Here is a 13,953-nt window from a genome sequence, read left to right as displayed (position 1 = left end):
AAAGTTTAGAATATTACTTGTATTGAACGATTGATCGTAGAGTTGTTTGCTAAAATATGCCAAAACTTTGAGGTTTATTTGCAAAATGACATAATAGCAAATAGTGGTGTTTAATCCAGATAAATGGATCCGATCTAAACCAAAATATTAGAGCACCTCCAATGGGAGGTTCTCTTAATAATTTCTTGGGACCTCTTAATTAAAGTGATTAAAAATAAATCAAAACAAGTAATTTTGCAAAGAGTCGACTCTCTTAAGAGAGTTTTGGAAATCAAAGAGAGCCGCACACGTGTCAGATTGTGATTGGTTGCTTGTATTTAACAAAAGGAAAATAAAAACTCTTGTGTTTTCTTGTCGAAAGACCGTAGACGCCAACACGCCGGAATCCTATCCTATCCTTTCTTCTGATCCTTACCAGAGAGCTCATGCTAGATTCTGGGCTGATTTCATTGACAAAAAGGTACCTAATTTCTTTGTGCCCTTGATTGAATAATGTTGATTGTTAATTGGGGATTTCATAAAAATTGAAACTCTATTGAGTTTGCAAGTGAAATGCTTAGAGAAATTAAGCCCAACTTTTAAGGTTTTTTTTTGCTTTGGTCAATTTCACCCACCAGATTCGATTATGGGTTTGATTGTTCTTGTGTTGCCGAGAAACACGAGAGAATATTTGGGGATAAAGGTCATTGCTTTGGTCAATTTTTGTTGGATTGAAACATTGATTGGTAATTTTGGGGAATGTAGCTTAGAAAATATGATTAATCCCTTCTTTATATTGTTGCTTGGTTTGATATGATTGTAAATTTTGGCAGATAAAACAACTGATGCTGTTGAGGTCATAGAAGATTGGGAAGAAGAAGAAGATGAATCATACATGTCACTTAACTATCACGTGTCTGAGGTAATGGATAAAGGTGGGTTTGATGTCCTTGTCTTGTTCTATCAAGAACTCAAATGTCAAATATTGAGCTCATGTTTTATTGATTCCGTTTAACGTCTTGAATCAGATTTGTGATCAATTCTTGCTTATGTTGTGCTTCCATAATCTTGCATAGATTTCTTTGCACACCGTGAAACTGCATTCTCTTTTGCCTTACATGTGCCAAGTGTCCTTGACAAGTGTTTGCTTATTATTATTCCCGTCTTGGAGATGCTCTTAGAAAACTTAACTATACTAGATTATGTACCCGCGCGTTGCGCAAGATTTTAATTTAAAACATTTATTAATACGAATCTTATAAGTATAAATATAATTATTTGAATTTAAAAAAGATTTTACTTTACTCATTTGCATTATCTTTTCAAAGTAATAAAAAAAATTCACTTTTCACTACTGTTTATTTCGTTATCTTCAATGATTCACTGTTATCTCCCGACATCTACTCTCTTTTCAGTTTACATTGGTTCACATATAGTATATTCGATTATGAATTAGTTCTCGAGATAGATCATATTTTCATATCTTTTAATACTCAGTTATTTTTTATAAGCTGCATGATCTTTTTATTAAAGTGAACATCAGAAAATATGGAGAAATATTTGTTATAATGTAACTTATGAACTACTTTTATTTATTTTTTTTTTTTTAAATCATTCTTATTTCTAATAATAAACTCTTTTATATGCCATTACTATTCTAATTTCTAAATAGCAATCTCAAATATTATTAGTATACAATTTATTATTCGATTAGATTATTTTATTTTTATTTGTGATATTTAGAATAGTTTTTTGTTTTATTTTAAAACACTTTAATTTTTTTCAATCGATGATAGTTTCCTAAACACTGATTTATATTTACTTTTCCTTTTTTTAGGTATTCATTTGTTTTTAAAAAACCCACCACTTTTTAATTTAGAAAATATTAGTTGTTATAAAGAAATTTATTAATTTAACTATTTAGATTATATTATGATTAGAAATAATGATATGTACTTAATCCCTCTTAAAATCCTTTAATTTTGGTATTTTGTTTAACTCTTATTTTCTTTGGTCTACTAAATATTTGTAATTATTAAAATGTACCATAAAAATATATAATAAGTTTCTTTTTCCTATCTCAAACCATTTGAATATATTTATTCATTATATGTTAAGATATAATTCTCTAATAGCACTTTTTAATTTAGAAAATATGAGTTGTTATAAAGAAATTTATTAATTTAACTATTTATATTATATTATAGTTAAAAATAATAATATGTACTTAATCCCTCTTATTTTTAATCGGTATCATGAATTGATAATTTAACATTAATAAATATATTCTCAAATTTTAGAAGTGTATTTTCAGAAATAAATTACTTTTTGTTTTAAGTAAAATCCTTTAATTTTGGTATTTTGTTTAACTCTTATTTTCTTTGGTCTACTAAATACTTGTAATTATTAAAATGTACCATAAAAATATATAATAAGTTTCTTTTTCCTATCTCAAACCATTTAAATATATTTATTCATTATATGTTAAGATATAATTCTCTAAGTTTATTTTCATCCAATCTCTATTTTTTTTTGTTATATATTTACTTTTTATGTTTTTTTAAATATTTAAATTTTTTTTATAAATTATTTTCTTTCTTTAATGAGACATAATAATAAAGAGTGTTTGAATTAATTTTATTTTTAATGTTTCGTTGTAATAAAAAGATATGTGAAATTTACATGAAAAAAAAATATGATGATGTGGATGCTGATGTGGACATCCTAAGAGGAGAAAAAACTCTCTCATTATATATATAGATTGGTATTTTGTTTAACTCTTATTTTCTTTGGTCTACTAAATACTTGTAATTATTAAAATGTACCATAAAAATATATAATAAGTTTCTTTTTCCTATCTCAAACCATTTAAATATATTTATTCATTATATGTTAAGATATAATTCTCTAAGTTTATTTTCATCCAATCTCTATTTTTTTTTTGTTATATATTTACTTTTTATGTTTTTTTAAATATTTGATTTTTTTTTATAAATTATTTTCTTTCTTTAATGAGACATAATAATAAAGAGTGTTTGAATTAATTTTATTTTTAATGTTTCGTTGTAATAAAAAGATATGTGAAACTTACATGAAAAAAAAAATATGATGATGTGGATGCTGATGTGGACATCCTAAGAGAAGAAAAAACTCTCTCATTATATATATAGATTTTAATATAGTTTGAATGGATTCATATTTTTATATCCGAGAAACTAAAGCTGAATCCGAACCAAGCAAGAAAAAATCTGATCTAATACCAAAGGTGTTATGTAAATTAAAGATATATTTGACTAAAACCCGATTTGAAGCGAAGCCAAAACCGTACCAAACCATCCATTCTAAATAATTTTACATTTAGTTTGGATAACATTATTGGTAAACCAGAAATCCGAAAAAGTATTAAAACCAAACTGAATCTGAGCTGAACCCGGGAAATTTTGAGTGTGATTTTTTATAAATAACATACAATTTCCGATTGTTTCAAATAAATATAATGTTATTTTTTTGGGTCAAAAAATATCATGTTAAGACAAGTCTAGCAAAGAATGTGGACAAGACAAGAGCCTCTCAGTTGATGAGTCTCTCAGTTGATGAGTCTCTCAGTAGTGATGTTAAAACTGGCAGTCCATACCCGTTTAGACCCAGCTCGTTTACATCCCGGTCTGTTTAGACCCTGCCCGTTTAGATTTGAAGCCCGTTTAGATTACTTAGCCCGTTAGAGCCGTTTAAACCCGTTTAAGTTATAAGTAGCTTTTTTGGGATAAAAATATGATTTTTTTTTTTGTGTCTTTAGGTGTTTTGGATCAATCAGAAGCTTCAAGAGAATAAAATGTTATAAAAATCAACCAAAATAGAAACGTATAGCTTGGGTCAAAATCCATTTTTTTTAAACCACTCTTGAATTTTTGGTGTTCTTTAGGTGTTTTTCTGTCCCAACTGATACAAAACCGTTCCAAACCGTTGAAGTTAAGCGTCTTTTCCGTGGAGCTTGAGTTGCTTGAGTGTCACTTTGCTCTATTTCTTCAATTTCTGTTTCTCCCTCATTCATATCAATACATTGACTCTGAGCATTGAGCATTTCTAGTGTATATTGAGACTCTAAAAATCCATTCTGCAAAATTACCAAGTCAAGAGAAAGAACAAGAGGTCAACGTCAAGTCCTAAACCAAGAAGAACATAAACAAAAAGTGACATTCACATTCAACACTAGAAGCTAAGATACTTGCAATGAAACAATCAAATTAATAGAGATTGCAAAGAAAAATCAAAACGGATCATTGAACATATAAACAAAAGCAAAATCAGTAGCATAAATGTAATGAAGGATGGAAGATATCAATCAAATCAGCACCGTCCATTTCATATTAGAGATTTAAAACAAATCAGCACCGTCCATTTATTTCCCATGATACTTCTTTCTTACTTGGCCGCAACACCCAACTACATCACATTCTTTCTATTACCATTTACATAAAGGAGATTCGTATCTCAAAACTTCTTGGAGAGACATACCAAAAAACATAAACTCCAATCGCAACATTTTCGCGTTTTTGGATGGGGAAGAAGCAGTTTAGTGTTGCGGTGGCGGCTACATTCTTATCCTTGGTTCATATCGTTGTCTCAGTTCCATTCATAATGCTTCATGGAATTTCAGCTGAATGTTCTGATCATACCAATTCTAACTTCCCAAGGCTTCTCTCTAACCTCTCCGGCTCTCGTGGCTCTTGCGTGTAATTTTTACTATCTAAGACATCTATAGTACTGGCCATTCCAACCATATTTGGTTTGATCCTAACTCGTTTTTTCTTTATGAATCCAGAGAAATTGGAAATGGAAAAAGTGATTCATGGCTTATGCCACTTACAAAGCAAGTAGAAATCGTGTGTGACAAGGTGAAGCAAATGAAAGAGTTACGTCTAGGATACAACATTGTTGCAAGATCTCAGGTTTCTTGATACTTTCTTGCAAACTAAAACAAACAAAAGTGTGGTTATTTTTATCGTTACCCTTTCGAATTTCATGGATAATGGAACAAACAGGGGAACTTAGTAGCACGCGGGTTGATCGAGTTTTGCGATGATGGGCCTCCGGTTTACAACTATGTATCTTTAGCCGGTCCTCATGCTGGAGAATCCTCTGTTCCTTTTTGTGGTGTAAGCTCTTTTTAATCTCCTATAATCTCTAATCTTCTTATAATATCTTCATTTCAATTCAAACAATAACAGTAACAACAATGTCTTTCTCTGTTTTTGCATAAAGTGTTATGAATGGTGTGATATAGCAGATAAATTGATGGAGAAAAATATCTATTCCGACTTCGTTCAAGTATCACTCTCTCTACCTCGCTATCTCTAACATGATTATGAATTTTACTTAATCAAGGAGTAGTAATTAACATCTTCAATGATTATGCAGGATCATTTAGCTCCTAGTGGTTATATCAAAATCCCTACTGTATGTTTATTCACCATGCATATATATAGTTGAGAAGAATCATATTAATTAGTTTTTAAAAGGAATCTTTGTTTTTGGTTTCACAGGATATCTCAGAGTATATGAAAAGTTCTAAGTATCTACCAAAGCTAAACAATGAGATACCAAACGAAAGAAACTCAACTTACAAAGAGCGTTTCACCCGCCTAAAGAACTTGGTTCTGATTATGTTTCAGAATGATACGGTTATTGTTCCCAAAGAATCATCTTGGTTCGGTTTTTACCAGGATGGTAATTATACATCTCAACCTCCTCTTCTCTCCGCTCAACAGACAAAGCTCTATACAGAAGATTGGATCGGTTTGAAAACATTGGATGTTGCTGGAAAAGTGAAGTTTGTGAGTCTACCTGGCGGACACCTCCAAATAGCAACTACCGATGTTATCAAATACGTCGTGCCTTATCTCCAAAACCAACCATCTTGATCCATACAAAACGAAGGAATCTTTGCGTCATTAAAACAAGCAGATACCTCATTTGTTATATGCTTATTTATGCAACAGTGACCGATGATTGTGTGTAGAACAAGGATCCATATCATTATAAAGAAACTTACATACCTATCTGAATTATCCAAGTAAACAGTATCATCTCAGGTAAGAGCCAGGAAAGTAGACCTTACTTTCCCTGAATCAAATACTAGAAAGGCTTCGAGGAACTCCGTTTGCTCATCGTTGTCAAGACTGGACTAGTATTCATGATCTTGATTGTCAAATCCTAGAATGAAGACCAGAGACCGCAAAAACAATATTCTGTATACATTCTGAAGGAAAACAAGAAGTTATTTCTTTCATAGGAGAGACAGCAACCATGAAATCGTCAGAACTATTGAAATGATTAACTAGACAACATCTTCTCAGAACTAGATTTGTTGAGAACATTACCTAGCTCTATATGTATTTTCAAAACATAAATCAGGAAACTGCTTGAGCATCTTCTCTATCATAACAAGAGAGTAGTATGCTTCCTTCCAAAAAGGAATGCTCCCTTCCTCAACAGTATTTTGCAAGTTTACAGCAGACACCAAAATCGGTTTAGCCTCCTATTTGTAAGAAACATGTGCATAATAACATAATCACATTGCCGCGAAAATCCAAGAACAATCCTTTATGTTATTACTTACCGATGTGACCATATAATGTTTTGTACAGATCCCATTGACATTGGTACTGCTAACATAAGTAAAAAGAATCGATTGATGCAACTTCATGAAACAAAAACAAAAACATAACCTTTTTATTGAGTTTTAAGGAGAGGTACAAGAACAAAAACAAGATTACACTCCAATTGATCCACTTAATCAAGCTGATCTCTACAGGCAACTGAGGAAGCCATCACCCAAAGAATAGCATTTTATCTATTACGAAAAGACTCGACTCATTGGCATAGAGACTCATTTTATCTATTACGAAAAATGGCATAGAGACTAGAGAGTACAGATAAACAGAAACAGAATGAGCAAACCAAGAAAACACTCACAATGCAGTTATGTTACAATTTCTAAAACCAAAAAAGGGTTATCTTATTGGGTTCCCAGAACATACCAAAATGCAGTTTTTGGACTTAAACTAGTGTAGTCATAAACAAAGAACTTTGGAAGACTTTGATTCTTTCATGACCCATTGGTCAAGGCTCCATTTTTAGTGGCAATGGAGGAGAGAACATTAAGCTTCCTTTTTCAAGCTGGATTTCCCTCTCGTGTTTGTTACTTCCTTGGTGGTTCGCTCCTGTCTTCCCTTCACTGCCCTCTGAAGAAGAAACTTCATTTTCAGAATCAGTTTCTTCTACTTCTTTTACTTCATCTTCAAAGCTCTCGTTTTCCTTGGGAACGTATTTGATTTCCTCAACCTCATTCGCATTCCCTTTCTCATCTCCATTTCCATCGTTTGATCCGCTTGTTGAGTCATCTTCCTCACTTATGCTTGACTCTGGCGTATCTCCATAAACCTTATATACATTCCCATTCTCATCGAAGCTCACAGATTTCACCACACGGTTTGTTTTTCCTCCACTTCCTCTCACCAAAACCCTGTTCCCAGTTTTCGAACTATGCCTCTTTCCATCATCCCTGGACATCACGAGGGTTTCCTCTCCATCATCAACTGAATCCTCCTCTGCACTAGAACTTAGGTCATCTGTATCTCCATAAACCTTACATACATTCCCATTCTCATCAAAGCTCACAGTTTTCACCACCCGAGTTGTTTTCCCTCCAATTCCATTCACCAAAACCCCGTTCCTAGTTTTTAAACTCTGCCTCCTTCCATTACCCCTGGACATCACGAGGATTTCCTCGTCCCCATCAACTGAATCACCCTCGGCACTCAAATTTAGATCATGCCTATTTCCATATACCTGACACAAATTCCTGTTCTTGTCCAATACAACAAATTTCCTAACCGGAGTCTTCACTACATTGCCTTTTATTACATCCCCGGTTCTAGACTTAGAGCTAGCAACCTTTTTCTTATCACTAGAACTCACTGGGACTTCTTCACTATCATCAGTCATGTCTGCATTGTTATCTTCATCCTCACTAGAAGTAACAAAATTGTTCCCCATTCGGTTCCTCGATTTCTCGTTTGTTCTGTCTTCTGCTACACCAAAACCCTGAGGCTTTTTCCCATTAAGTTTGCTGCGTCTACTCACTCTTATTGCAGACTTAGCAACAAATTCACACCTTTTAACAGCACAATCATCAATGTACTGCAAAAACTTCACCAAATCTCGGCTCAATGATCTCTTACTACTACGTATCATTGGATCAATCCTACCCTAATAGAGACACAATGATAACAAATTTATGATCTGAAACACTAAAAAGACAAAACTTTCAAAGAAACCACAACGAGTTTATACCTGAATTGAATCCAGTCGAAGAAGCAAGTCTGTAGCTTTCCGAGATACAACCTTGAAAGGGAAAATGGGTTTCCCTGAAACTGAAGATTTGAGAGACAAGAAGCTAGATTTTATCATTGCAAGCTCCTTGAGTTGTCTAAAGGATATGGATCTGTGAACAAGGTAAGAGCGGAAATGGGTTTGAATAACACGCGCCGCCGTATCTCTTAGTGTAGAGTGTCGATCTCGACGTTGCTCATAGAAAGCTGAAAACTTGTTGAGGGACGATTCAAGATCATTGATTTTGCGGAGAAGACAAGACATAACAACTTGGTCGTATTCTCGTGGAACATTCTTTTGCTGACGCAAAACACGGTGTTGACCTCTAATAACATTGAAGTTTTGACACGAAGTTTCGCAGGAACATTGAGTTTCTTGTTGATGATTTTGAAGGTAAGTTGCGAGAAGATGGACAAGATTATCCTCCGGCGGCGGCGGCGGCGGAGAAGGGTGGTTTATTTGGGTGCAGCAGTGTGTTGACGTCGCGACTAGAGGGATACTATTGTGGTGGTTTTGGTGGCGTGAGCACCCGTTGTTGTTGTGGTGGTGGTGGTGGTGAGAAGCCATGGAATCGACGGCGGAGTCTGCTATTAGATCGAATGTATTAAATGGCTTTTGACCAAATCGGTCCTGTGAATAAGAAACCTCTTTAGAAGAAGAAGACAGAGAAACGTCACGTAGTGCTCATTATTTCTTACGATCCGGCACGCATTTCGTCTTATTGACTGGTCAAAACAAACCGGATGGGTTCTCTGCACGAGGGTTATAAACTGCTATGGTCGAACCAAACCGGATGGGTTCTGCACGAGGGTAATAAATTGGTAGGAAAAACGGCTATAATCAACCCAAACAAAATTCATAATATTTTTTTTCTTTTTATCAACCGCTTTAATTATTGTTGCTCAAAAAAATTTAAGAAATGTCATTTACAAAAATGATATGATGCGGTTCGATACGAACTCTTCGTGCCAAATTATCCCTTAATTAGTATTTGCACTTTGAAGAATTAAAAAAAGAAAGAAATTTGAAAATTCTTCTTTGTTGCTCTGGATCTTCTTCAAATACAATGAAAAGGCTGGCTATTCGGTTGGAGAATACACCATTTTCACCAAATCTGAACAATATGTATAAAAAAGCTACGTCTTGATTATCGACTCCAATCATACACTTCATCGCCCATACAAAAGCTTCAATTTATGTATGGAGTGGAGTAAGGCTTCTACGAACGTTGATAGCTCTCATGGTTGGCGCGTCTCCGTTTGATGACGTTCAATACCACCATAAACCTGAAAACTTATCATTTTCTTTCCATGAACTATCAACCAAACAACGATGTCCAGAATACAATGCATCATGTGGAAAATGTCTCTCACAGGTGTGGGTTTCCGAATTTAAAGACCCATGAGTTTCAGTATGAAGCTCGGCTTAAGCTAACTGCCACGATTGTGTCTCAGTTTCCACTAAGCGCAATACCTCTAATGAATCATTATCCACGTTCTCGTACAATTTATCAATCCTTGCTTTCCAGATATACTAAATTATCCATGGGAACGAGGATGTGTCTATCCCTACTTTTCCTGATGCACATCTACGTAAGGAGTGGTGTGTGGAGATTTTGTGACAACAATGAGTGGAGATTTGTTGATGATGAAAAAAATCGTGAGAGATTACTGAATTCTGAATTGACTACAAAAATGAATTTTGAGTCGACTACTGAATTAGATAGGTAATATATGCTTCTTCAACGAAAATTAAATTTTGTAGGACACCTTCACGTAAAAATAATTAGACATTTCATTATGTATAGTTACAATGGAGTGAAAATGGGCTAAATCCTACAAAATATGGATGTGAACGGACTTATTCAAGGTTGGGACACAACTCAAATGCTATTTGTAATATTTTCTAGACCAATTATTGTTATTGTTTAGACAAATTTGAGTTACAAAATAGTTTTATTAGTCGAGAGAGTTGGCTATGTATCTTCTGTATTTCGTATTTCATAGAAATATCAATAATTGAGTTCATACTTGGAGCAAATAATATAAGATTACTTTATGCCATGTTGCGATTTTACGTTTCTCTTACTTGATAGATTTACAGCAATGCAAGGTAAAGTTAGTGGTAGATTTACGTTAATTTGATTTGTATGGTATGCAGATATATTAAGGTTGTTACTGGTTAGTAGACTCAAGAGTAGTATGATAATAAAGCTGTGAACATGATTGGTACATATTCATCGACAGTTACAGATGATGTATAATGCACAAGACATTGAAAACAAATGCAGACATAGTTGCAGTTATCTCTGTGCTAGACACAGATGACCTTTAAGCTAGAGAATCTAAGACAGCACATTGTGAAGTCACATGGATTAAAGTGACGTGCTGAACCTTGGAGTCTTATTAAGAAGATCCAAGAAGTGAGAGCTCAACCAGATCATGTTTCTAGCTCATAAGAACAAGTCTTTCATAAAGCCGAATATCAGCTGAGTGAACATGTGGTAACAGAGCAGAAAACAAGAAGACACTGTGTAACGCAACAGAGGTAGAAAAGGCTCATGTTGTAGCAATCACTAGAACGGCTGTATCAGTACATGGACAAAGCTGCGTCAGAGTGAAAGCATGTTTCAAGTTGACATGCCTATCGTGGTGTAGAGCAGTTGTGCGATAGAACAGAGGATTGTGTCAAGTTGACAAAAGAGCACAAGCTATTACCCAAAAGATAAAAGGAAGAGCTTGTGGAAGGTAGGGTTTTGGAGAACTCTAAGAGGTATAAAAGAGGTTGTAACAAGAAAAAGGTTACACACCTTAGACCTAATATTGAGAGAAGCACACAAGTTGTGTGTGGTGTTATCCCACTAGACAAATAGATAGATTTTTTAGTGGTTTTTGTAGAAGAACCACACTCGTCGGAAAAGACAATGAGTGTTGGTTTCTTAATTTGATTCATCTAAATAAGAGTGGTACGCACAAGTGTGTGCTAGATACCATTGGCAAATGTGATTTTTGCATTCTTATTCTAGTGAATGATTCTCGACTTGGTCCCGGAGATGTAGGTTATCCGAACCCTGTTAACAAATCTCTTGTGTCGTCTCTTCTCTATGCTCTCATCTCTCCTTAAACATCTCATGTGCATACCTATACTAGTATTTTTGCAACACTTTGGTGACGGGTGGGTAAAAATGCTTCCGGATTAATCGGATATCCGACCCGTTTTTAAAATTCCTTCACAAAAAAATACTTGGATCGGGTTAAATAAAACCCAACTCAGTCACCGGATATTCTATATTTAATAATTTAGATATTTAGAAGATTTTATTAAGATTTAGAATTATGATTCTCATATCATCTTTGTTTGATTTGTTTTGAACTGTTTTGAATCATCATATAATACATAAAGTAAAAAAAAAAAATCAATTTTTTTTTCTGCATATACTGTGATTCGAAATTTAAAAAACGGACATATATTATCCAATTGACGAAAATGTGTGTTCAACGTTCTACATCGATTAAAATATTAGATAATGATTCAGAATCATATCGTAAATAAGATCAAAATTAATAAAATAAATGAGTTTTATGGCAGGACGGGTTTGGCGGAACGGGTTTTTGAATAAACAATAATAAAAAGATTAATATATCATTAATCCGCCACTTCAATACGGATTAAATCCTTATTTTTTTTAATACCACCAATATTAGACATATTAAATCAATCTCATTTAGAAAAAAATTGTATAAAACCAAAAATTGTCCCGTGGTATAATGTTACTTAATAACAATTGTAAACTATAAAATATAAATATCTTAAAAAGTTATAAAATTTACACACTTTTATATATAATAAATAATCGTTAAATTTTAAAAATTACTACTTTTATAAAACAAATCACGGGACAGGTTAAGAAGTTACAGGACGGGTTATATTTTGGAACGAAGTTATATGGTGGATGATATGACTATGGGCGAACAAGACTCGGAACTAGAACCACCGGAGCAGCTCGTAGCCGAGGAACAGCTCGTAGCCGAGGAGCAACATGTAGCGGAGGAAGCTTTGGCCGACCCAACGGGTCCGATGACTCGTTCAAAGACAAGACTTCTCAACCAAGCCGTTAGCGGACTCCTTAGACACTTGGACCAGCGCACAAGCGGAGTTATCCAAACCACTTTGGTTTCGATAATAGCCCAAGACAATTGGTAATGGGCTAAGTGTTACTTGGGTACTCTTTTTCCCTTCTAAGGTTTTGTCCCAATGGGTTTTCCTTAGTAGGTTTTTAATGAGGCTTGGGTAACACTTCCAAAACCCCCATTATCAATTCGGCCCAGCCCATCCTAAAGAAGAAGAAGAATCTCGCAAATTTGAAGGCCAAGGGTCATATTTTGTGTTCAATTTTCGTTTTAATGCTTTGTTATTTCCGAGTTTTCTTGGAGCTTGTTCCAAGACTAACTCTTCCCCTTCTCACTTCTCTATTTAAGTCACTTGTACTTCTTCTTTGAAAAACATCTAATCTTTTATCAAAAACTCTTTCAAGTTAGATCAATTTCTTGTTCTTCTCTGTGGTGCGTAATATCCGACGACGAGATCAAGATCGGTAAATCAAAGGCCTTCCGCAACCTTTGTGCGACCATTCAATCCATTTCCTTTGCACCAACTTGATATTCCCATCTCTTTGATGCAAAGTCCATCCCTTACTCAACCTCAAGAGTGCCGATCTTAGGAGAGTTCTATCAAGTGGTATCAGAGCACTCTCTGAAGTTGAGTACTCTATCCATCCTCATCTTTCATCATTCCATCATCTCATTCCATTCATTTCACCCGTTCATCTTTTCATTTCATTTTCTTTGTCTGTTCATCTTCTCGTTAGACTATTCATCTTCACTGTCATCTTGTTTTAATTTTCATAAATAATTGGCTTGTGATTAAATTGCGAAACCAATTGGATCTGAATCTAGGACGAGTCTAGTATTTTATAAAAGTGTTTCTGGAATTTTTAAGCATGATTTGATATTTTATTTTGTCCGTTCAAGTTCATCTGTTTTAGGAAGATCGTTGCTATTTTTTTTCTTTGAACTAGTGACTGGTTTAGCTTTGTTGTGTTGACAGGAATGGTGACATCCGATTCAAGCTCGGGGGTTAGTGCTAATAACAAGATCCTCATCGAAGCTCTCACGATACAAATGGAGAAAATGATGGATGCCAAGCTTAAACCAATTACCGATCAGCTTAAGGGGAAAGAGAAAGCGCCGGGTGAACAAGTCATCATCTCGGATGGAGCCCGATCTTGAAAGGAGACGAACCACCAAACCAAGGACCCGAGGAAAGAAACGGCTGATAAAAATGCTCAAGAATACTACAACAGCCACGGTAACTTTTCTCACCGGAGCAGCCGGAGGACGAGACGTAACGGAGGAGAGAGAGATTTGATGGTCGAAAATCTTGGACGTTACAAGATGAAGGTACCGCCGTTCCATGGAAAGAATGATCCGGACGCCTACTTAGATTGGGAGAAGAAAATGGAGCTTGTTTTCAATTGTCACAATTTCACCAACGTCAACCGTGTGAAAGTAGCCGCTACCG

The 13,953-nt window shown here is 34.6% G+C and overlaps 2 protein-coding genes across 4 annotated transcripts; one reads left to right on the top strand and one right to left on the bottom strand.

Annotated features, from left to right (window-relative positions):
• The first annotated feature begins 327 nt into the window (after window positions 1–327).
• LOC9311581 (palmitoyl-protein thioesterase 1) lies at window positions 328–6,038 on the top strand. 3 transcript variants are annotated; one of them, XM_021025942.1, is made up of 7 exons: window positions 328–460; window positions 813–901; window positions 4,802–4,928; window positions 5,022–5,135; window positions 5,242–5,307; window positions 5,398–5,436; window positions 5,523–6,038. In XM_021025942.1, the coding sequence occupies exons 2-7, from the start codon at window positions 864–866 to the stop codon at window positions 5,898–5,900; spliced, it is 762 nt and encodes a 253-aa protein (XP_020881601.1). In that variant the 5' UTR covers window positions 328–460; window positions 813–863; the 3' UTR covers window positions 5,901–6,038. The 3 variants fall into 3 exon arrangements, with proteins under 3 accessions (XP_020881601.1, XP_020881602.1, XP_020881600.1); XM_021025943.1 differs by lacking the exon at window positions 328–460 and having other exon boundaries at window positions 817–914; XM_021025941.1 differs by lacking the exons at window positions 328–460; window positions 813–901 and adding an exon at window positions 4,299–4,712.
• Window positions 6,039–6,685: 647 nt separating this feature from the next.
• Window positions 6,686–9,104, bottom strand: LOC9313238 (BAG family molecular chaperone regulator 8, chloroplastic). The gene is made up of 2 exons (XM_002875465.2): window positions 8,335–9,104; window positions 6,686–8,250 (listed from the first exon to the last, which is right to left on the bottom strand). Exons 1-2 carry the CDS (start codon window positions 8,938–8,940, stop codon window positions 7,102–7,104), a joined length of 1,755 nt encoding a protein of 584 aa, XP_002875511.1. The 5' UTR covers window positions 8,941–9,104; the 3' UTR covers window positions 6,686–7,101.
• Window positions 9,105–13,953: the final 4,849 nt, after the last annotated feature.

The sequence above is a fragment of the Arabidopsis lyrata genome (genome assembly GCF_000004255.2).
Source record: "Arabidopsis lyrata subsp. lyrata unplaced genomic scaffold ARALYscaffold_5, whole genome shotgun sequence".
NCBI classification, from domain to species: domain Eukaryota; kingdom Viridiplantae; phylum Streptophyta; class Magnoliopsida; order Brassicales; family Brassicaceae; genus Arabidopsis; species Arabidopsis lyrata.
Note: the sequence above shows the minus strand (reverse complement) of the source record. Positions and strands in the feature narration are given on the sequence as shown.